Consider the following 24,059-nt stretch of genomic DNA (forward strand, 5'->3'; position numbering starts at 1 on the left):
TTTCACTATGTTGGCCAGGCTGGTCTCGAACTCCTGACCTCGTGATTCGCACGCCTCGGCCTCCCAAAGTGCTGGGATTACAGGTGTGAGCCACTGCACCTAGCCCATGATGCCCCTCTTTAAAGTCATCGCAGGAGAAAAGGAAGTGCGATGGAGAAGCAGGAGGGCAGGTGGATAGCCCCCACCTCAACAAAGCTCTTTGGAAGGGCCTCAGCCCCCCATAGGAGCATGGGGAGGATGGAGGAAGCCACATGTTTGCAGGGCCTTCTCCATGTCAGATGCTGTGTGTGTGCCCAGATTGGGTGACTGGGCCTGCAACCCAGGGGCTGGTTGGCAATGGCCTGGTGTGCTGGCAGAGTGGGCAGCAGGCTCCCGAGCCAGCTGGGCTGGGTGGCTGTCTGCCAGGATGCACACTGACAGGTGTGGGTGCTGCTTTTGGGGGATAGCAGGTGAAGGATTAGGAGAGACCCAGTCCTCTGTGAGAGGCCCAGCCACAAGGTTCCTTCTGTCCCAGCCCACTGGGCTTCTAGTGTGGATGCCAATGGCTAAGAGACCTTCTGTGGCTGTGCGGGTGGGAGTGAGGCCTGGAGGCCAGCCTCAATTTCCACTGAGAACCCAGTGTGGCCCATGACAGGTTTGAGCCCCAGGAGAGCAAGCGATCGCCATACTGAGCCCCTGGAGGATGGGAAGGGAGGACCCACTGGCCCAGCTCCTGAGCACACTGAGGAGCTGGGCCTCAGGTGGTCCTGGCACGCAGGATGTTCAGGGCATCTCACGGCACCAGGCTCTGCAGTCCCACACAGAAGGGACAAAGTGGCGGCTGCTGAATTAGCAGAGTGCAGGATTTTGCAGCCCAGCTCCTGCCCAGCCCAGTGGGCACATTACTTCCTCTCATTTTCCCTTCTGCAAAATGATGATTCCCGTGAGCCCAGGAAGCCCAGGAGACGCACTGCAAAGCAAGCAAAGCCTCCCTGGCCTGGAGTCTGTACCTGGGAACATGGCGGTGGGCAGGCCTCCAGCTTCACAGAGCCTCGGGCCCCGAGCGGGTGGGGAGGGCATGCAAGTGTGCCCATGGGGCCTGCACTTCTGCTCCGTGCAGCCTAGAGATGCTGGTTACTACCCCAAACTCCTCCCCATGCCTCTGACTGGGCATGTGGGGCTGAGACAGGGTAGAAAACCCACTTCAGCCCAGTTCTCCAGAGGGGATGCCAGCTACAAATTCCTCCTCCAAAGGCCTCTCCTTCCACTGACTCCCTGAAAGTCGTCCAGGCAAGGAGAGCTCATCCTGAGTACTGATGCCTCTGCAATTTGGAAAACCACATGATGTAACTGTCACTGTTGTGGGAACATCCCGCTGCTTTCCTGGTGGGGGGGCCTCTTGCACCGTAGCTAACCTCTACCTCAATCCCCTACCTGAAACTGGCCAACGTGATGGGAACAAACACCATGGAAATCTTCCTCTTTCGGCCAATGAAGGTTAAGAATCCATTTCTGTCTCTCTGACATGGTGGTTCTCAACTGGGGTGATTCTCCTCCCTAGGGGACCTCTGACAATCTTTAGAGACATTTCAGACGGTCCCAACTGGGTGAATGCAAGTGCTACCGGCATCTAGGGGGCAGAGGCCTGGGATGCTGCTGACATCCTACAGGGCACACGACAGCTGCCATCCCAAAGAACTATCCGGCTCCAATGCCAACGGCGCTGAGTTTGAGAAGCCCTGCTCTAGAAGAGCCCAGAGAAGCAAGAGGGTGGTGACAGCCTCCCCACTATCACAGGGGCATCCTTTTGGTGGCCAGACCATCAGAAGCCCTGCCCCCCACCGTGGTCCTGTTCTTTGTCTTTCTGGTCACGCAGGCCTGTCCTCTCCCACGACTCAATCCTGCGGCCCCATCCCCAGGGTGCCCTCAACTCCACCTCAGCTCCTGAGCTGGCCGGTCACCTCCTGTACGCTCCACTCCCTCAGCTCCCCCAGCAGCATTCAGGCTCCTGCAGCGGCTCCCAGAAGACCATCCCCTGGTCTCACCTCCCTCACTGCCTCCTGCCATCTCCCTGCTTGGCCGCTTCCTTTACCTCTCTGGCCCTTTGTCATAGCCTCCTTTTCTGGCTTCTTCTTTCTCCAACCATTACAGTCTGGAATACTTAGGGTTCAGCCTCAGACCCCTTCCCTTTCACTCCACCTCTTCTTACTCCCTAAGAATGAAAGCTCCACCAGTGCAGAACTATCTAGAACGGTCCCTTGCACAGTTAGTGTTCAGTAAACATCTGTTGAATGAATGAATGACTATGCCATCAATTTCGAGACTGTATCTTGGGCCTCGGTACCCCCTTGGAGAGCCTGGTACAGCAAACTACTTCTTCAACACCTTCCTTTTGATGTCCCGAGTGCTTCAAACTCAAACATGCACCCCCTCCTCACTCCCTGCCACTATTCCGGGGCTGCCACCTGGGGGACCAGCATCACCATCCACCCAGCTGCCCAAACCAGAGGACTGGACACCCTGACACTCCCAGCTCCCTCTCCCCTCACTCTCTCCACATCAGTCACCAGACAAATCTACTTCGTACTCAGTCTTGAATCCTCATTCTCGAATCCGGCTGCAGCTTCCCATCCCCCTCACAAGCTGCCACAGTCTCTGCTTGGAAAACAGCCTCCCAGCTGGCTCCACCTCAGCCCCTCCAACCCATTCGCCCCAGCAACAGTTGTCTTTCAAGCCAGAAATCCAGTCACATTGATCTCCTGCTCAAGCCCTGTCAGTGCCTCCGTGCTGACCCCTGAGTGAGGTCTCTGATCCTCACCGTGGCCCACAGGCTGAACCTGCTTATTAGTTTACAGCAAGATGAGCTCCCCAGGCTCTTTCCTGCCTTGAAGCCTCATATAGCCTGGGCCCCTGCTGGGACTCCTTCAACTCCCGACCCCCAGACCATGGTAGTCGGTAGTCTACTCAGTCCCCAAGCACCCCAGACCACTTTAATAACCCCATCACCCCAGGGGTTCCAATTTCACTCATCAGAGGGAGACCCAGGCCTTTTTTTTTTTTGAGACAGAGTCTTGCTCTTTCGCCCAGGCTGGAGTGCAGTGGTGTGATCTCGGCTCACTGCAACATCCACCTCCCGGGTTCAGGCGATTTGTGTGTCTCAGCCTCCTGAGCAGCTGAGATTACAGGCGTGTACCACCACACCTGGCTAATCTTGTATAAGGCATCTTTTTTTAAAGCCTCTCCAGTGATCTAACATGCAGGGCTGAGAACCACGGCTGGACAGCACCGAGGGCCATTCGGACTACTCTAGAAATCTCCTCCACCTGGCTTTGGTGTAGAAGCTGGAGGAATTTGTGCCCTGCTCTAGCTTTCACCAGGCCGAGGGTGACACTGGGTCACTCTTCTGGTGACCCTACTTCTTGGAGCTGAGTTGGAGGCAAAAGACCAGCCCCAGCCATGCTGCTGGTGATGACAGTTCCAGATGCCTCCAGCCACTGGGGCTGGTGCCCTGGTACCATCCTGGGCTGGGCTCACATGACTCAGGAGCCTGGCTCCACCAAGCCTGCCTAAATCCCGCACTGCGGGCTGGGCTTGGAGCACAGCCCCATGTCCTACGCCATCTGGCTCACCTCCTTTCCTCTCTAAAAGCCGGACAATGGCATTGAATAAAAGGCTATTCCACTTCAGGGGAAGATAGTAACTCAGGAAGCAAAAAATGAATTCAGTTTTGTGGAAAAACATCAACACTGACCTGTCTGTTTCATGTCAGAAGCATCAGCAACCAGTATGAAGGGGCAACCTTCTTCATTTCTTTTAAGAACAGATCCAAAGGTCAGGAAAAGGAGGAGAGAGAAGGGAAAGAGAAGGTGGCTGCTTTGACACTTGAATGGCATGAAAGTGAAAAGCCAGGGCTGTGGGAAGAAGAGGAGAAAGCGCGCCGCCAAGGCTGACCTGATGATGAAAGGGCCTCTGACCTCCAGGAGCTTCCGTTCGCTGCTGAATCTCTTGAGAAGGTTGATCATGAACTTATAAAAGTAAGAATTCATGGTGGGAGTGGAAGGAGAACATTCTAAGCCTTTGGTACCTGTAGAGAAAGGGACAGAGCCAGCATTTATTCTGATTATGTGTCCACAGGGTGATGAGATCCACACAGAATATAAACAACTATAAATGCCAAAAAGATGTGTGAGGGGGGTGTTATAACAAGATGAGGGGAAATCTCTAATCAAGAGCCATGGAGCAACAGAGAAAAAGGCAAGTCTGCACAAGAAAATACAACTTGGCTTACTGCAAAAATGCCCATTAGTTAAAGTCCTACTCATAACTTGAAAAAAAAAAAATCCCATTACTGTCCACCCCTTCATCCAAGCCCAAGCCACTTAGTGAACATCTCATGTGTGTAAGACCCTGCTAGGTGCTATGAATTTTTTTAAAAAACAAACTCTATGCATTACCCCAATAAATGAAATACACTTGAGATCTATTTGGGCCTTTAAGGACAAACAAGAAGTCAAAGAGAAGAAACAGATAAGGTACTTGTGTCAATGGGTCAAGTCATTGTGGCTCAATGGTCAACAAAACTGACGGACCCACAAGAGGCAAAAGCCAAGCTCCTTTCCTAATATTACCTGAGGAAAAGAAACGATGCGCACACCCACTCGATTACAGAAAGCAGACACTGACAAATGTTACAAAGCGTTTTCAGCTTTACTTTTGAAATCAAAAGCTCTTTCTTCCTCATCCTCAGGCAAAGATGCTCTTTTAGGATATAGCACTCTGAAAACGTTCAAAGCCTGAGGTGACTTTCTAACCAGGAGCACAAATGTCTCTGACGTGTGTCCCAGCTAGAAAACACCGAGGTACAGATACCACCATCCCTCCCAGCCCTCCCTTGCACACATGCCCCTTGGTAAAGTACCCAGCACCAAGGTGACAGGCAAAGGGCTGATGGAATACTTGGATGGTCTGGGGAATCTTATCTGTATGCCCCTTGGGGTCTTCCCTGGACATCCCTTCTAATATATGACAACCTCCACAGCTCTGAAAGGAGTTACCAAAGGATGGAAGGAATCCTCACTCTCTCTGCCTGAGGCAGGAAATTTTTTTTTTTTTTTTTTTTTTTTAAGACTGAGTCTTGCTTTGTTGCCCAGGCTGGAGTGCAGTGGTGTGATCTTGGCTCGCTGCAACCTCCGCCTCTTGGGTTCAAGCTATCCTCTTGTCCCAGCCTCTTGAGTGCTGAGATTACAGGCATGCGCCACCACACCCAGCTAATTGTATTTTTTTTTTTTTTTTAGTAGAGGCGGGGTTTCACCATGGTGGCCAGGCTGGTCTCGAACTCCTGACCTCAGGTGATCCACCCGCCTTGGCCTCACAAAGTGCTGGGATTACAGGTGTGAGCCACCACACCCGGCCCGAGGCAGGACATCTTTAAAAAGAAAACAGCTTTATTGAGATATGATCCATATACCATAAGGTTAATCCTTCTAAAGTGCACAATTCAATAGTTTTCAGGACATTCACAAAGTTGTGCAGCCATCACCACTAATTTCAGAACATTTTTATCAACCCCTAAAAGAAACCGCATACTGATTAGCAGTCATTCACCATTCTCACTTCCACGGCCCCTAGAGATCACTCATCTACCTTCTGTCTCTATGGATTTGCCTAATCTGGATGTTTCCTATAAACAGAACTAAGCAGTATGGGGCTTCTTTCACTCAGCATGTTTTCAAGGTTCATCTATGTTGTAGTATGTATCAGTTCTGTATTCATTTTTAGGGTTGAATAATAATAGCCACTTTATGGCTATTCCATATTTTGTTTGTCCATTCATCAGCTGGTATTTTCTCCCATTCTGTTTTTTTTTTTTTTTTTGAGACAGGGTGATACTATAGTTTGATTATTTGTCTCCACTCAAATCTCATGTTGAAATTTAATTCCCAGCGCTGGAAGTGGGGCCTGGTGGGAGGTTACTGGATGATGGGGGTGGATTTCTCACGAATGGGTTAGCACCATCCCCTTGGTGTTATCTTTGAGAGAGCAAGTTCTCCTGAGATCTGGCTGTTTAAAAGTGTGGGGCACCTTCCTCTCACTCTCTTGCTCCTGCTTTGGCCTCCTCTGCCTGCTGCCCCTTTGCCTTCCACTATGATTGTAAACTTCCTGAGGCCTCCTCAGAAACCAAGCAGATGCTAGCACCATGCTTTCCATACAGCCTGCAGAACTGTGAACCAATTAAATCTCTTTATAAATTACCTACTCTCAGGTTTTTTTTTGTTTTGTTTTGTTTTGTTTTTTTTGGAGACAGAGTCTCGCTCTGTCTCCCAGGCTGGAGTGCAATGGCACGGTCTTGGCTTACTGCAACCTCTGCCTCCCAGGTTCAAGTGATTCTCCTGCCTCAGCCTCCTGAGTAGCTGGGACTACAGGCGTGTGCCACCATACCTGACTAATTTTTTATATTTTTAGTAGAGGTGGGGTTTCACCATGTTAGCCAGGATGGTCTCGATCTCCTGATCTCGTGATCTGCCTGTCTTGGCCTCCCAAAGTGCTGGGATTACAAGCGTGAGCCACTGCGCCCAGCCATGTATTTTTTTATACTAATGCAAGAACAGCCTAATAAACAGTGTCTTGCTCTGTTGCCCAGGCTGTAGTGCACTGAAGTGATTACAGTTCACTGCAGCCTCAAACTCCTGGGCTCAAGCAATCCTCCCACCTCAGCCTCTCAAGTAGCTAGGACTACAGGCGTGTGCCATCACACCCAGCTAAATTTTTTCTGAGATGGGGTCTCCCTATGTTGCGCAGGCTAGTCTCAAACTCCTGGGCCCAAGTGATCCTCCTGCCTTGGCCTCCCAAAGTGTTGGGGTTATAGGTATTAGCCACTGTGCCCAGCCTCTTTTTATTAAAAAAATTTTTTTGAAGCACAAAATTTTTAACTCTGATTAAGCCCAATGTATCTATTTTTTCTTTGGTTACTTGTGCCTTTGGTGTCATAGGTATGAAATTATTACCTAATCTAAGGTCATAAAGATTTGCTGATGTATTTTAGGTCTCTGGTCTATTTTGAGTTACTTTTTATATACAGTGTGAGGAAGGGGTCTAAATCCTTTTGCATATGGATATTTAATTGTTCCAGTATAACATGATATCTTAATAGCCAATTCATGCCAACAGAAGCATCTGGAGCCATCGTTTTCCAGGCTGGCCCCTTTCTGGTCCAGAAGTTGTGTGGGAGCCTTTACTTTCTCCCTGGACCAGGGAGGAAATGGCCAGGCACAAGCATAAGACAGGCAGGATGTGGAGGCTCTGGGAACCAAACTTGGCCAGAAGCATCAGATGTTCCCAGAAGCATCATCCCAAAGCACAAAACAAGAATGTGCAGAACCATCCAGAGTATTCCAAGTTAATCTCACGGAGGCGCCTGGACAGACAGACTGTATTTGACGCCAATGGGCAGGAAGCAGCAGCAAGACTCTCCTCCCAGGAGCTCCGTCTTTTTTGCTGAGCTCAGACTTCCTTTATGTCCTCTCATGGTCCTTCCAGGGAGATGGTTGGGTCTAGAAAAGGCGTCTTTCTGTTCTGTCTTCCCAGCTGTGAATCACTCTATAAGGGATTCCTCACCAAGAGCCACACCTCCAAACTGTAGCATCCTCAATCCCAAGAACCTCCTAGACAGCTCGCTTGAGCGGCGTGAAGGAGCCCTGAGTGAGAAGGCCAGTTCAAGGAAAGGCCTCATTCCACTTCTTGTTTGGACTGCATTGTTCTGCATCCCTGCCTGAATCAGCCTGGCTCGGGAGGTCCTGAGTGACTCTGGAACGGCAAACAGTCTCTGTTCCCTGGCCCAAAGGGGCTGTTTGCAGAATCAGGTGTCACATTCTTATAGATCGAGTTACCCCAGGCCCAGCTGGGGCTGATCTCTAAAGAGGTGGCTACAGAGACAGCTGTTGAGACAGCCCTGCCTCACTGTTCCCACCCTCAGGAGATGAATTTGGTAGGCTGTGGTGGCCTGGCTGGAGGGCACTGGCTTCATGCTGCCCACATTGGAGGCACCCAGTTCAATGCAAGCTTCTCCCAGGTGCTTGTTTGGAGTGGGGAGAGGTGCGGGGCCGTTCCAGCCTCACAGGGGCAGTAGGAAGCACTGAGCATGGTGTTTAAGCCTCAGTTTCCTCGTCTATTAAGTGAGTGCAGTAAGAGCCCCTATTAAATGAGATAAAAACATGTAATGTGCTGGGTCTGGAGCCTGCTGCACAGTCCGCACTCAATAAATGGGGGCTCCTTTTTATTAGCAAGTGTCCTATAGCACAGAGCACTGCGCAGGGCAGACTGTTCTCATTCTGAGTCTCAGAATGGATGTCTGGGAGCTGGTCTGAAATGTCTGAGTGGGAGATTTCATTTCTGGCACAAATTCACAGTGCTCTGTCAGGATGCTTTGAGGAAGAAGGGGGGCCATCTGTGACCCCCACACATCTGGGGAGGGAGATCAGCCCATCTCTCCGCTGACAGTCTGGCCAAAGATGGCAGAAGAGAAGGCCTGGGCTGCTCTGGACACAACTCTGGTCTCCTTAGCCACAGCCCCCAGTGTGGACCCAAAATGGACTCTCAATATCCAGGCTGCCCCTTGGACCCTGGAGCTGAGGCCCTTAGTGGAAGGGAGGAGGAGGGCAGTGTCACAGCTGTGAGAAGCCACAGCAAGCGATTCACATCCTCAGCTGAGTGCAGCTCAGCCCTCACAGTGCTCCCACGGCTTAAAGACTTTCTGCCCTCCCCAAGACAGGGTTGGGAGCCTTGGGAGGGGCTGCATTGAGACCACAGGTTTGAGGAGGGCAGTCTTTTCCCAGCAGGGGAGGTGGGGAAAGGGGCCACACTTGAGGGGGCAGGGAGGGCGGGCTGGACAGGGATGGGAAAGGCCTCAGTGCTCAGCAGGACAGGGTGGGGGCTGCTCCCTCTTTCCCAGCCTCAGTGGCCCCCGTCGCCCCCAGCCACTCTGTTGATCTGAGCTGCCCTTTGGCTTGAGCCGCTCTCTGAGGCAGGGCTGCAGGCTCAGGAGGCAGGGCTGCAGGCTCAGGAGGAGGTGGAGAGAGAACAAGCTCGCCCCGGGAGGGTGACTACAGGAGCAATGGGCCCCTCAAGTATGCTGATTTCCGCCTCACTGCTGCCTACTCTTCCGCCCACCTCCGGCTCTGGCTCATCTGCTCTTGTAAGCAGGGTCCTGGGCTGGGTGCTGCAGGCGCATGAGGAAAGTGGGAGCCGGGACAGGGCAGCTCAGGGCACACCCTCCAACACTGCACTCCGAGGACCTCAGCGGTTTTACTCTGGGGCGCCACTGAGGCACAGCCCCCTGGAGCTGCTGCAGCGGGGGGCGAGGGAGAGGGGGGCCCACAACCTGGCTGTGTGTCTCGGGAGACAGGCTCTCTGTGAGGGGCCCAGGAGAGTGGGATTTCCATTCCCCAATCCTGCAGAGGCAGGAGCATGAGGGAGAGCGCCATCCCTCAACCGAAGGCCGCTGTGCCTTGAATTTCTGGTTTGGGCAAGCGAGGAGCCTGCCAGGCCCTGGCAGGAAGTGCACATGACTGGCGGCTGGCCAGGGGCAGAGATGCACTCCACACAGAAATCCAGGCTGGCGGGGTGGGCGGCCGGGGAGCCAGCCCTGCAGATGTTACTAAGTGAAACCTGATGTGGTGACATGAGAATCCACAGAACGTCTCACAAACAACCTGCCCTGGGATGTTTTGGATTGAGTTTTGTGGTTATGACGTGAAGGAACCTCACATGTCAGGATAAAAATAGCCCTGGCTGCAGTAGATAACGCGAGTTACAGTTCGACAGAACCAGATGTGAAAACGTCAGCCACCCAGTTCAGGCCCAGCAGGGTCCCTGCTCCACTCCGGCCTCCCTCCCTGCTGGAGTCGGGGTCCATGTACCCGGACAGCTGTGGGCTCAAGATCTGTTGCCTGAGGATACAAGGGAAGGGCCAGAGGCCGCTCAGGGAACCCAGTGTCCAAGGGACCACATCAGATCCAGACCCTGTCGCTGACTATCAGGGCAGGGGAGGCAGCGCCGCCTTCTCTGAGGCCGGCTCCTCTCCTGTGAACCAGGCAGGGCTAAAGAGCATCAAGTCGTGCTTGGAACAGGAAGTGGTCCACGGAAGGGGTGGGTGATAGAGAGGCTGGTATAGAACCAAGAGGACAGGGTGGGGAAGCGGCAGTTTCCCCCCAGAATCAAGTGCCTGGGAGAAAGGGAGGCTGAGCAGGGTCTTGGGGGTGTAGAGTCTGCAGAACTGGAGGGGGCACATAGCTACGTAGACAAAGGCCGCCGCAATGGCACCATCTTGGGAACCCACCCAAGGGGCGATCACTTTCTCATCTGTGGGCCGGCCTGGGTCAGCAGGACAGGAGCGCCGGAGGCATCAACCATAGCCAGGAGACTCTGCAGCTGCTCAGGTCAGAGCGAGAGAGAAGCTGATGGGACGCAGCAGGGCCCACCGGGGACTTCCAGCTGACACGGCAGTGGAGAGGTCACCTAGCAGTCTGCCACCGGTAAAGAGCTGTTGCTGCAGGGTGAGGGCTGGGGCCAAGGGCAGCGAGGAGAGGGTGCGGAGGAAGGCTCCCAGGGGCAGGGGGCCTGGACTGCTGGGGCTTCCAACTGGACAAGGGAGGGCCTGGCAGCACGGGCATGAGAGGATGCCGTTCTGGGCAGCAGTGCCTGGGGGCCTCAGGCTCAGGTGATTGGTGCCCCTGCCTTCCGTTATTTTAATGAACTCTCAAAAATGGGTACTGACCCTTACTGGGCACCTGGTGCCAGGGATTCCGGGATAAGTAAACTTGGCCTGTGTGGCCTGCCATGACGCTATTCAAACTGAGCTGATCACACAAATCACCCAGCACTGGGCGACGCTGAGGAGCCTCCGCCTGCACTTTCAGCGGGGAGGTCTAAGAGGTCACAGCCAGGAGGGAGCAGAGGTGAACTCCACCACCCACCCAGGCAGCCTGAGACAAGCAAGTGGGTTGGAACAGAGGGGCAGGAGAAGCTGGGATCTCCAGGGAAGCCTCCCAGAGGGGCCCTCTGCACTGGCCTGTAATAACCAGGACACAAGCAAAGGCCCCCTTCACATGCAGGGGTTAGCTTAGCTCTTGCCATGTGGGAGCTCACAGTGCCCCCAGGCACCCCAGCACCTGGTTTATGGAGAGGGAAGAGGTGGCAGTGAGGTAGGACCCTTGTCCGAGGTCATGGGATGGATGGGCAGAGCAGGGCTGTGAACCTAGATCCCTCTGACCCCAGTGCCCGTGATCCCTAATGCTGCTTCCTGAGGCTGGGAGGGGTGAGTGGGAGGAAGGGGCTTCAAGAGAAACAAGTGCTTTCCTGGGGCTGGTATGGCTGAAGGAAGTGGTGGCAGGCAGCAAAAGACAAGAGATGAGGCCCTGCCGTGGCCTGAGGCCAGGAAGGGGTCTGTGAAGTCACTGTGAAGAGAGGAGAGATGCCTCCATCACTGCCAGGCTGTGGCCATGGCCTGGCCCCTCTCCTCCTTCCCTCTGGCTGTGGAAGCTTCCAGTGCTGGTGCAGGTGGGATTCCTGAGAGTGGGGTGAGGAGTGTGGGCTCTCAGGCCAGGCTCCTGGCCCAAACAAGTGGGGAATGACACAGTGCTTGCCTCTCAGAGCTGCTGTGAGGAGCCCAGGGGCTCCCCCAAAAAGCCAGCACCCGTGAGTGCTCAGAGCAGGGCAGGGCCTAATGTGACCTCAGCCAGCGCTGGCAGCCATGATGATTGCTGCTGTGATTACTGGGGAAAACGGCTTTCTGGCTTTCTGCTAGAACTTGTTTCTGTCTGGTGACATGAAGATGCTGCTGACATTTGGCTACAATACATTGTCCTGGGCTACAAGGAATGAAACCAAATAAGAACAGGTCATTATTACCCATTTTTAGAGCCAGGGATAAAAACACCTTGGACCACTGAGCCCCACGAGGTATACTGATATGAACAGTTTTTTTGTTTTATTTTTTCTGAGATGTAGTCTCGCTCTGTTGCCCAGGCTAGTGTGCAGTGGCACGATCTCAGCTCTCTGCAACCTCCACCTGCTGGGTTCAAGCGATTCTCCTGCCTCAGCCTCCCGAGTAGCTGGGGTTACACGCACGCACCACTATGCCCAGCTAAATTTTGTATTTTCAGTAGGGACAAGGCTTCACCATGTTGGCCAGGCTGGTCTCAAACTCCTGACCTCAGGTGATCCATCTGCCTCAGCCTCCCAAAGTGCTGGGATTATAGGAGTGAGCCAACGTGGCTGGTGACATGAACAGTTTTTATCCCAGCAGCAATGGGCCCCGTGGCAGGCAAAGTCAGGGAAGACTGGGTTTTAGGGGCAAACGTCAGTCCTAGGGTGATCTTTGGCCTCAGACTGACACATTGCTGTGCATGGCTAAGGATCCTACAGGCTGATTGGGTCTCCCCAGGCCTGGCTGCACCCTCTCTGGCAGCAGAGATGTCCAGGCCCTGCGAGGGCAGGCATGTCTCTAACAAAGGGCTTATCCCAGAGGCCTCCTCTGTCCTTTGAAGCTTTCTGCACAGGCTCAGGGTACGGCGGGCCCACAGGCCTGTTTGACATCCCTGTACCCAGAGCCAGCAGGACCTCCACAGACTCCCCTGAGTGGAGACAGGAAATACAAAAGGAGGAGACACAGGAGACCCCAGGGATGGGAGACAGGAAAACGTGGTGTCCCTCAGCCAGCTTCCCTCAGAGCTGCCCGCTCAGGCCACCCCCCATCCTGTTTGCCCCCAAGCCACTCTCTCCCCCATCCTGGGGCTCTGCACAGGTCAGGAATGAGGGAGGCAGGGCGGGAGAAGCCTCTGCCTTCACCGCTCTGCGAGGGAGGGAGAGATGTTTATGCTAGGCCAGGCGAGAGGAAAATCCCATGTGGGCAACTCTGCCTCAGGGGGCCCTGGGAACCATGGCTGTGGTGCATTTAGGCCAACACGGCAGCTACCCAGGCGTGTGATGGACTCGCTTCTCCACTGCTGCGTGTGATCTGCACCATTTGGTTCCCTCCAGATGCCACTGACTTCACCTTTGCTAGGCTCCCTGCTTCCGAGGCTTTCCAGACAGTCCCTTCACGCCTTTGGGCAATCTCCCCTACAGGGACACAGTACTGCTGCCTCCAAGTTCTCCAAGTTCTCAGGGCTGCGCCCTGGAGAGCCAGAGGCAGGCAGAATCCAAACAGGAAGAGGGTATGGCTTCACAGCCTTGTCCATGTGCATGGCCAGATGGAAACAGACAGAAAGAGCCCCTTGCATGCCTGAGAAGCAGTCTGGGAAGAAGCAGCTTGTGGAGGGATGAGTGTGTACTTCCTGCATGCCTTCTGACCTCAGCACCACCCCATACATCCTCAGTGCCTGGCGCGTGCCCTCCCAGGGCAGCGGAGGTGGAAGGGGGGGCAGGGCACGCTCTGGCTCCCCTGGCTGTTTTCTTACTGGTTTAAGCTGACCTTTTAAAATCATGGCCCTATTTGTAAAATCTGATGCTAGCTGTGGACACGCGCATGTGCACACACATGGATCTACTTGGAGCCTTGAGGCCCACACGTGAGTCTCAGGTTAAGAGCTCCTGGCCCAGAGAGTTGTGGATTCTCCTCCTGCAGCCCCCAGTGCTCCTTGGCTGTGGATTCTTGAAGCAAGAAGTGTGACTGGCTGTAGGCACTTCCTTGGTGTTCTTTCCAGGATGGAGTTTCTTCCCATCTGGCATGCTTTGCTGTTTTTCTATGAATTCCAAGTGAGTCCCTGGCTGATGTGAGCTAATCTGACAGCCTTGGTGAGTTGGGGCAAGAGTCTCTACTGCCATAGCTTCGTTCATGGCCCGCCTATCCTGGCATGGCCAGGAGCTGGGGTTCAGAGTGCCCTGCCATATAGTGCCCCCGGCCCTGGTGCCCAAGCGGCGCAAAGGGCTTGATGCTGCAGGGCCCACCAGGGACCCCCGGGTCAGGCTCTGCTCCCCCAGGGCACACATCCTACTCCCTCCAGCCCAGGCTGCCCTCGGCAGTCTCCTGGTCCTCCTTCCACGAGCAGGAGCCTGAATCATAGTCATCAGCTTCTCTGTGCCCGGGAGGAAGAGATAAAACATAGGGAAGACAGGTCACAGAGGGCCTGGGAGGCCTGGGTGTCCTGGCCCTGTCACAAGGCTGTGCTGCCTTCAAGTTCTCTGCTGCTGCCACGTTGAGGAGGAGAGAAGAGGCTGTGGCGCCTGCTTCCTGGGGAGGGAGAGCCGAGGGTGCACCCCCAGGGATCCTCTGCCCAGGCCTCCTCCCTGCAAGAGGAAGAAGATTGGCTGCAGCCCATCTTCCGGTCAGTTCTTGCTGCTTCTCCCCACCCAATCCTCCCTTCCTAAGGAAGAGATAGCCTTTTCTCTCTTCCTTTCCTACCTCCTTCGCTGGGCCCCCCATGTGCTGACTTGGGGACACAGTATGGAGAATGGACTCGTTTGCTGAGGGACAGAGGGTGGAAGTCCCAGGGTCAGGATGTGGGAACCACTTCCCCGACCACGGCCACTGACTGCCTAGAACTGGGCTCCTGGGCAAGGCCCCCACATGGGCCTTCTATGACTTGACCTGGCATGTCCTGGGGCACAGGCAGGCCTGCAGGTCTCTGGCCGCCCCTTGAACTTCTCAGGCACTGGGCCTGGTCTTAGGGCCAAACAGGGCTGGGGCGCCTCCCACTGAGGCCAAGGAAGTACTCTCAGGCTGGGACCAGCATGGCTGGGCTGTGGCGGGAGGCTGAGGCTGTAAGGCCCCTAAACCTTTATGACGTGTGAGGCTGCATCAAAGTGAGAGGTGAAGGCAGCTGGACTTCCTGGGTTGAGTGGGGACTTGGAGAACTTCTCTGTCTAGCTAGAGGATTGTAAACACACCAATCAGTGCTCTGTGTCTAGCTAAAGGATGGTAAATGCACCAATCAGCACTGTGTGTCTAAAGGATTGTAAACGCACCAATCAGCGCTCTGTAAAAACGCACCAATCAGCACTCTGTGTCTAGCTAAAGGATTGTAAATGCACCAATCAACACTCTATAAAAACACACCAATTCAGCACTCTGTAAAAACACACCAATCAGCACTCTGTGTCTAGCTAAAGGATTGTAAACGTACCAATCAGCACTCTGTAAAATAGACCAATCAGCAGGATGTGGGCGGGGCCAAATAAGGGAAAAAAGGCTGGCCACCAGAGCCAGCAGTGGCAACCCTGTTGGGTCCCCTTCCACGCTGTGGAAGCTTTATTCTTTTGTTCTTCACAATAAATCTTGCTGCTGCTCACTCTTTGAGTCCACACCACCTTTAAGAGCTGTAACACTTGCCGCAAAGGTCTGCGGCTTCATTCTTGAAGTCAGCGAGACCACGAACCCACCGGAAGGAAGAAACTCCGGACACATCTGAACATCTGAAGGAACAAACTCCTGACACACCATCTTTAAGAGCTGTAACACTCATCGTGAAGGTCCGCGGCTTCATTCTTGAAGTCAGCGAGACCAAGCACCCACCGGAAGGAAAAAATTCCAGACACAAAAGCATGGGCCGACAAGGAGCCTGATGTGGATGTCCAGAGGGGTGCAATGGACAGAGACCCCCATGGAGACACCTGAGATTCACTGGGAACTTTACTACCAAACGTGTCCTCAGGCATTTTCCAGGACTGCATCGCCAGAGGGAAGTGGCATCTGCTGGGGCCCAGGGAGAAGAGCTGGCCTGCTATCTGGAAGGGATGGAGGGGCGAGCGCTGGGGGTGCTACGGCCACCTTTATTTCCAAGGACTGCCCAGAAACGGCCTATGTGAATGATGCCGTCTCCTGCCTGGGCTGCCTGCCACGTGGAGTGAGCGCTATTTTTAGCTTCTCAGAGAGGAATGGAATGGCCACCTAGTCTTCCATCTGTGAGACCCCAAGACCGAAGCCCCTGGATTCCAGACGGGAGAGGTGCTGCCTAGGCAGAGAGACCAGCAGCCGACCTAGATGGTTTTATGTTTAGCCAATGGCTCAAAGGCATCAAAGGTGCAGGGAGATGTAGAGAAAGTCCTGTGAGGGTCTCTGGAGGCTGCTAGAGGACGAGGGCTGCCTGCCTCTGGGGGGTCTTGAGGTGGGTGATTGCCAATAGCAACCCACAGACCCCTCACACCCTGGCAGAGCTCCAGAGCTCCTGAGCAACAACCCAAAGGACTGCTGTGGCCCAGCCCAAGACCCGGCACTGGCACTAAGGCCCCTGAGGCCGGAACCTTCAGGAGAAGACTTACCGGAGGTGTTCAGTAGGCCGACTCTGCCAGGGGTGGGCACCTGGAGCTCTGAGTGGCTGGACCGGAGGTCAGGGCCATCGAAGGGGCCTGGGTCATCCGTCTGGCCTGCGGGGGAGGAAGCGATTTCTGCCAGCACCTCCAGGTCCTTCAGGATCACCTGGGGAGAGAAGCGGGGCAGGAGGGATGAGCTGTCCACTGCGAACTGTGCTGACCTGGGCAGAGGTGCGGTTGGCGGCACAGAGCCACCTGCAGGGGTGGGAGGGGTCTGCAGATGACAGCAGGCTGGGAAGAGCCACTAAGGCCACAGCTGGGGCACGCTCAGAAAAGTGAAACAAAGGATCCAGATTGAAGGGAACACAGACTGCAGTGAATGGGGCCTCTGGAGGAAGGAAACTGGAATCTGAGGTTTGGCGAGTCAGCTTCCCCACGATCCCTCTCCTCTCGGGTCCCTTGAACAGGGCTCTGAGGGTCCCCAGGAGTCATAGGACTCAGGAAGCAGGGTGTTGTCTGCACAGTGTGCATTTCAAGGCCCGCAGGCTGCGCAAGGCTACCAAAGTGCCCTCCAGGCCATGTTCTACTGTGTGCGGTAGTCACAGCCCCACCCACCACTGGGCCACAGAACAGCTTCTTCTGCAGAGGTGATACCAGGCCACTGCAGACCCTAAAGGGCTCTCCACATTTGGCGTGCTACCCTGGTCTCCAAGGTAAAGGACTTCCTAATGTCAGCCATGTCAGGTGGTCCTCGATGGCTCTAAAGTGTCCCTGCACAGATTTGAGTGGGGCGAGGCCCCAGCCTGACCACCTGCTTGCTTCTTCCAAGACAGAGGCAGAGTGGGGCGTGGCACCAGTGCCGAGTGTGAGTGCAGGTCAGCGTTGTGTCACAATGTCCCCAGGGCTGCTCTACAGTCCCCGTATCTTAGAAGCTGTCTGTCCTCGCACAGCACCCATCTTTGCCTGGCACCAAGAGCAAGCAGGGCAGCAAAGTCCAGCCCACCACTCTGCTGCAATGGGCAGTAGGGAGAGGTGCCAGGGCCCTGCCCTGCTGGGAGGGGCTTCACTGTGTGTGTGTGTGTGTGTGTGTGTGTGTGTGTGTGTGTCTGTGTGCCTGTGTGCATGCACCTGCCCCAGGGGCTGCTGAGGCTTCCTGGCCACCTTCTGCTGGCTGTGTTCATCCTGCAGGGAACTCCTCACACTGCAGGTGGTCGTCTGCTCTTTCTGCCCCTCCTCTCTTGCCCTGGGCTAGGGACTGTGCCTGTCCCCCCAAAAGGTGTATCTCCAGGACTGTCCCTGCGCCCAGCAGATGCCCAACAAACATCAGTTGAATGGGTGGTTGCCTGCGCCTCTTCCTGGGCTACTCTGAGCCCAGGCCAAGAATAACCACGGCAACCGGGGGCTTCAGCCCTGGACCAGGGGAAGTGGGACAGAGCCTGATGGGCAGGGCCACGTGGGCCAGGACCGGCCAGGTGGCTGGAATATGGGAATACAAGATAAGGTTAGCACTGTAGGGCTCCTGCTGAGGGATTAAAATGTTCTGGAATTAGACGGGGGTTAACGGTTGCAAAAAGCTTGTGAGTATATTAAAAGCCAGTGAATTCTATGCTTCAAAAGGGCAAATTTTATCTCGAAAACAAACAAAAAAGATAAGGCCTACCCCCTCGAAAGCCATTCCTGTCAATGCAAACACAGTGCCAATGCCTCCCCCACACTGCCCGATTGTCACTTCTCCTCCTGATTCCTCTAGGCCAGCCCTGGCACACCTGGCTGGGAACTCCTTTGCTTGCTCACCCATTCCTGCGCCCACAGTCTTCAAACAGTGTCACGTGTTGGCACGCAATCTCCCAGCCTCATCCAGGCAGTAGCTGGCACTTGCTCACACAGACTCACTCTCACAGACTCCCCTCCTACTGTCCAATTCTGTCCTTCCCTTCATCCCTCTCCCACTCATAGAGACTGAGATGTCTGTGGGCCCCTGGGACTCTGCTCTGTGCCAGCGGCTGCGTTGGGTTCTGGGGCTGTACAGCCACCCCTGCCTGTGGCCCGGCACACAGAGTGGAGAGCTGATGAATTCACGTGGCTGAGACACATGGCTGCCACACAGCCCAGTCATATGGCAGGAGCAAGGGGTGCCCCTGCACCCAGGCCAGGAGCTGGGGAGCCCTGGGTAGGTCTCAGCCTAGAAACAGGGAGGGCTGAGGCCTCTGCTCCCACTGAGGACAGAGCCTCCAGGGATTCTTTGCTTCAGCCACAGAAGAAAGACACAGGGCAGAGGGCAGGATGGGGAAGTGGCACAGCAATGAATGATGCCGCGGTCCTGCCCGATTCAGCCCCTGCACACCTGCCACGGCAGGATGTACAAAGGCCACGCACACCAATGCTTGCTGGACTGTCCAAGCACGGCCAGGGAGGGGACTCGAGACCAGGAAATGGAGGTGGGGGGAGGGTGGGAGAATGACTCATCCAAAATTAAACAGTGAGGCAACAGTCAAGCCAACAGCTCCTCAAACAGTTACCCAGAGAGCTGCCATAGGTATACTCCCACTCCTAGGCAGTTACCAAGAGAACCGCAAGCGTCTGTGCACATCAAACTTATATATAAACGCTCACAGCGGCATTTTTTCTAATAGCTAGAAAATGGAAATAACCCAAAGGCCGTGCAGTGGAGACAAGAAGAAATGGAACGTGGCACATCCACACCAGGGAATATTATTTGGTAATAAAAAGAAATGAAGTACCTGCTACACGTGGATGAACCTTGAAAACACCTGCCGAGAAGCCAGCCACAAAGTCCACACCCTGTATGATGACTCCACGAACAGGCAAATCCACAGAGACAGAGGGTGGATTTGTGGTCGCCAGGGGCGTGGGGAGGGAGGCATGGGGAGCGACTCCTAACGGGTGCAGGGTATGCACAGGGCTTCTTTCTGGGGTCATGAAAATGTTCTGGAATTAGTAGTGATGGTTGTATAATCTTGTGAAAATATTAAAAGTTACTCTATGGTATACTTTTAAAGTATACCATAGAGTCATTTTTATGAATTTTATGGTATGTGAATTGTACCAAAAAAGGGGCGACAAAACCCCAAATCAGCAACCTAATTCCTAACCCATCTGCTCTTGCTCTGCCCACAGCCCGAGGTGGTGGGGTCTCACCCACTCCCTGGGGTCTCTCGCCTGATCCAGGGGAGAGGAGGAGCATGGCGAGGAGACCTGTGTCTCTTTACATCACTTCGCCCCCCGCCCCCATGCTGCCCATCCCACCCAGGTCTGTCTGTGCAGGGGGACACAGGCACATGCCTCTGGGCAGCCAACACTGGTGGCCACATGCAGCAAGGGAGGAAAGTGAGGAGAAAGTGTGCGCCAGTGGGGTGGCTGGGGCCAGGCCAGCACTCGGCAAGATCCCTGTGCCATGCGGACAAACTGATTCATGCTGGGTATCCGGCAGCTACCTATTTCCCTGTCGGAAAAGAGGCCTGGAAAAAGCCACCGAGAGGCCTGGCCTGTGCAAGGTTGTCTCCGCCCCTTGAGTGGCTCCAGAGCCAGAGAAGCAGGCTGTCCTCGCTCCTGGCCACAATGAGTGCCCTCACTTGTCACCAGTCTCGCCTCACATGATACACACAAGGAACTGAGACTTGGACAGTCATCTGCTCAAGGTAACAGCGAGGCCAGCTCAAACCCAGCTCTGGTCCCCAAACCTGAGCCTGCTGATAACACTATACAGGGTGCTGTGGTCAGACAGTCCTGACATCCAATCCTGACCCTGGACCAGTTAACTTCAACCACACAATGCTCCCTCTCCGGACAGCTGCTGAGCAGCTGCTGTGGGCTAGTCCTGTGCTGGCTACAAGAGACACAAGGCGAGACAGGTCGGGTTCTGCCTTCAGTGAGGTCATGGACTCCTGGAGGAGTCAGGCAGTGAGCATTTACTGATGATACAGGGCGGGTGCCAGGGACCCAGTGATGATGCCTGGTGGGGGAGCCAGGAGGCTCTGGAAGTAGTTGAGCAGGAGTTGGCCAAGGGAGTAAGAAGGGAGAGAATGGCATTCAAAGCATTCTCTTACCTAGCATAAGCCATTCATGGAAGCAGAACCACGTGGCACATTCCAGGAAACTAGGCTTTGGGGCCAGCTCCAGAGTAGGTAATGGGGCCAGAGGTGAGGGTATGGCCAGAAATCAGGCCAAAGTGGTAGGCAGGGCCAGATCTTCAAGAGCTCATGACACAAGGCCAGGTGCGGTGGCTCACGTCTGTAATCCCAGCACTTTGGGAGGCCGAGGCAGGCAGAATACTTGATGTCAGGAATTCAAGACCAGCCTGGCCAATGTAGCGAAACCCCCTCTCTACTGAAAACACAAAAATTAGTTGGGTATGGTGGTGCGAATCTGTAATCCTAGCTACTCGGGAGGCAGGAGATTTGCTTGAGCAGTGGTTGTAGTGAGCTGAGGTCGCACTACTTCACTCCGGTCTGGGCAACAGAGTGAGACTGTCTCAAAAACAAAAACAAAACCATAAGCCAAAAAAGAGCTCATGACACAGACAAGGAAGTCCGAACTTCATCTTGCAGAGGATGGGAGCCTCAGTTTCCCCATCTCTGCGCAATGGAGATTTGACCTTGCCAGGCTGTTGTGAAGATTACAAGAGATACTTGATGTGCAAAGCACGAAAAGCAGGCACACAAGAAAGGCTGGCTTACCACTTCCATTCCAAGATTTCTGGTCCCACAGCTGAGCTGTTCCCTGGCCCAGGCTTAGTGACTGAGCATGGACAGCAGTCCCCACACCAAGGGCTTCCGACCCCGCTTTCTCCCCTGCAGAGAATGTGCTTAGCCCACCTCAGTACTACTGCCTCCCACCCCACTGCAGAGCACAGCCAGCAAAGCTGCATATTTTACATTCTCAATTCTCTTATTTTAGAAAGTTTAATACCAAATGGCAAATGAATGCAAATTACACTTCAATTGCACAATTAAAGCCGGAAATGTTGTCTACAGGTTCGTTCAGTAATCCCAGCCACTCCTCTTGTGCTTACATATCATAGGATTTGTTTCTGGTCCCCAGAGGCTGGCAAAAAGCCCACAGCCCTGCCCGGGACGACACTGTGTGCGCTTGTGCACACAGACACACGCACAGCACCCCTCCAGTCCCTTAAATAAAGCAGGACCCCGAAACAGCATCCCCATCCCCATCTTCCTTCAGCCTCCTAGAGGTGAGAAGGGGCCACCCAGATGGAGGGCAAGGAATGGCTTGAGGTGGTGCCTGGGGTGTGGGGAGCCGGCTGATACCCGGCTTCTGTGCCCCTCCAGTCCGGCTGCTGCTTCGCTCCCAGTTGCTAGCAAACCTGACTCAGCCCAGGGGGTGACCTTGAGGCTCTGGAGCGCCAATCTCGATGCAGACCTTGGCCAGGACTCTGCCTCTGCCTGGGGTGGAAGAGAGGCCCTGGTGAGAGGAAGGCCCTGGGAGGCAACCTCAACAGGGGGCCTGGGCCCCAGCAACAGAGACCATGGGGAGCTGCTCTTCCAGCTGCACCTGGCTTTGAGCCTCTGTGCTGGGCCAGAGTTTTGGTGCTCTAGCCATCTAGAGACCCTGCAACCCTTGGTGTACAGGTAGAAACCTCCGGAGGAGAAGGCGATCTCAGTGGCCTGGCTTACTGTGTGCCTCTCTCAAGGCCTGGAGGAAAGGCCCCAGAGCTAAAGAAACGCTGCTAGGCCACTCGTGCTTCAGCCTCCAGGAAAACAGACCTAGTCCTCCTTCCAGTGAGCAGGCTGGCTGGGCCTGTAGTCCTGGCTCTGACGATGAGAAAAGGCTCAAAGAAAGCGAGAGGAAGCCACACCAATTAGTATGCGCTACACAGCTTTTTTGCAAAATGAATATAAAACAGTTGTGCTTTCTTTTTGTGTGAGAGAAAGAAGGGAGGAAAGACAGGGAGGGAGGGAGGTTATAAGAAAGCAATATTCTGCAGGAGCAGGAGTGCCTGCCGTTACCATGGCAACAGGCAGGGGTGGGGAAGGCCCATCAGCTGGCCCCTGGTTTCAGAGTGGAGTGAGCTGGCTATCAGTAGAGTGAAAGGGTCACGGTTGGTGGCACCTGGGTGTGTGCAGCATCTCACAAAGCAGCTCTGAGCAGGGAGTGCTCAGGGCTCAGGGCGAGGGCTTCTTGCCTTCCACGGTGGTGACTTTATACCAGCAAAGGGCATATTTCAATGTGGGAGGAGGGTGAGTGTCTGGGTGGGGCCCCCACAGGCTGTTGCCCCACTGCATTCTAGCAGGTGAAGCCTAGTCTCTCTGGGATGGTGGCTGCTGCTTCTCTTCTCTGATTGGTCCATCCAGGCACTCACTGTCCCAACACCTGGTCCCAGACCAGCCCTAGGAGACCTCGGTGTGGAAGGCTCCCAGCTCTCACTCTCCCCAGGGTGCCGCGGCAGCTCCTTTACCATCCTGGGAATAGCTTTGGACTGGACACCAGATTTGCAAGGTCAAGTGTCGAGGCTGGGAGGCTCATTCTCACCTCCTACCGAGATTCCTGAACATAAAGTTCCAGGGCGAGGCACTCAGTCTCAACTGAATAAATACTTGCTGACCTGCAGCGTTGGACAGGAAATGGAAGATGGATGGCTCTGAGCAGCTCCTGCCAAGGAGGATGGAAGGAGAGACTGCCCACTTCACTCTACCCACTTATCCTTAAGAAACTTGGTCAAAGGTTCACACAGGCCATTGGTCGGCTGATGAGGCCCTAGGAGTCAACTGACTCAGCCTTCTAGCTCCTGAAGAGGGAACCCTTCTTGTGTTGACAGGAAATCCGCAAGCTGGGCCCTCTCCAGGCCTGGCCAGGAAGAAGCTACAAGAATGTTTCCAACAGACACACTTGGTACTGGCGGGGAGAGGTGAATTCGGGCTAAAGGCCTTGGAAGCTGAGGTCTGGCCAGTGCAGGCCACTGCCAAGGGCTATCTGATGCCTCTGCCTGGAGCGGTCAGGTCGCAGGGCCTTGCCTGAAATCTGGGTCAGGTCCAGCTGCTACTTCTTGTGAAGTGGAGCTGATGTGAAGTACACAGGCCCCGAGGGCAGGCATTCCTAGAAAACCTTGGGGTCTTCTGCTTCCCTCCAAGCAGGAGCCTGGCCCCTTCCTTCGTGAGGGGTGCAGCCTGGCTGGCCAAGCCTCTTCAGTCCCTGACCACATATGGAATGGCTCTTGCTGCCCTGGTTTAGGGGCATTAGCCAGAGAGCTCACCCTAGGAAGATGGGCTGCTGTACCCAGGAAGGGTCCCCTGGGGGAGCCACGGGAAGGACAGTAGGGCTCCCACTGCTGAGAGCATGGAAGAAGGCACTGGCACCAGCTGGCACCGGGGCCAGAGGCCTCCGCCCTGGACACAAAGTAAACATGAGCTGCAGAAGGCAGCAATCGGGCCCTGCCCCTGGCCTGGGAAAGGGGTGGCGTCCTGAGAAATGCCCTGGTCTGCACGAGGTCACAGCAGCCCTGCCTTCTGCAACAAGGAAGGAAAGCGTTGCCTAAAAGAATGCTTAGCTTTGGTGGTGGGAAAGGAGCACTACTTAGGCCTAGACCTATTTTATTTCCCATTGAGAAAACGACCCTGATAGAAAATGTTTCGTCTTAGTAAAGCAAAAGCAACCTAAAAAAAAAAAAAAATCATCAATCTTAGTTTGTGTTGCATGACTTTGAACACAAGCCCTGGGGGATGAGGACGGCGTTCTATGTTTAAACATTGTGCCACCTTTCCTTCAGTGTCCAGCACTGTGCCACATATGCCAGAGGCCAGTGCCTAACGCTGTTAGGTTCCACTGATTAATAGTGACAGCACTATTAGTGCCAGCACTGG

The 24,059-nt window shown here is 54.5% G+C and overlaps 1 protein-coding gene across 2 annotated transcripts in view; it reads right to left on the reverse strand.

Moving 5' to 3' along the window:
• The window catches only part of VAC14 (VAC14 component of PIKFYVE complex), a 113,811-nt gene that overhangs the window by 40,129 nt on the left and 49,623 nt on the right, over positions 1 to 24,059 (reverse strand). For both annotated transcript variants that reach the window (XM_030829505.1, XM_030829512.1), the window contains 2 exons: positions 16,234 to 16,390; positions 3,931 to 4,063 (listed from right to left, as the gene is read on the reverse strand). In XM_030829505.1, the coding sequence (XP_030685365.1) occupies positions 3,931 to 4,063; positions 16,234 to 16,390 (290 nt within the window). The remainder of the gene's footprint in view (positions 1 to 3,930; positions 4,064 to 16,233; positions 16,391 to 24,059) is intronic.

This window comes from Nomascus leucogenys, chromosome 2 (assembly GCF_006542625.1).
Source record: "Nomascus leucogenys isolate Asia chromosome 2, Asia_NLE_v1, whole genome shotgun sequence".
NCBI lineage: Eukaryota > Metazoa > Chordata > Mammalia > Primates > Hylobatidae > Nomascus > Nomascus leucogenys.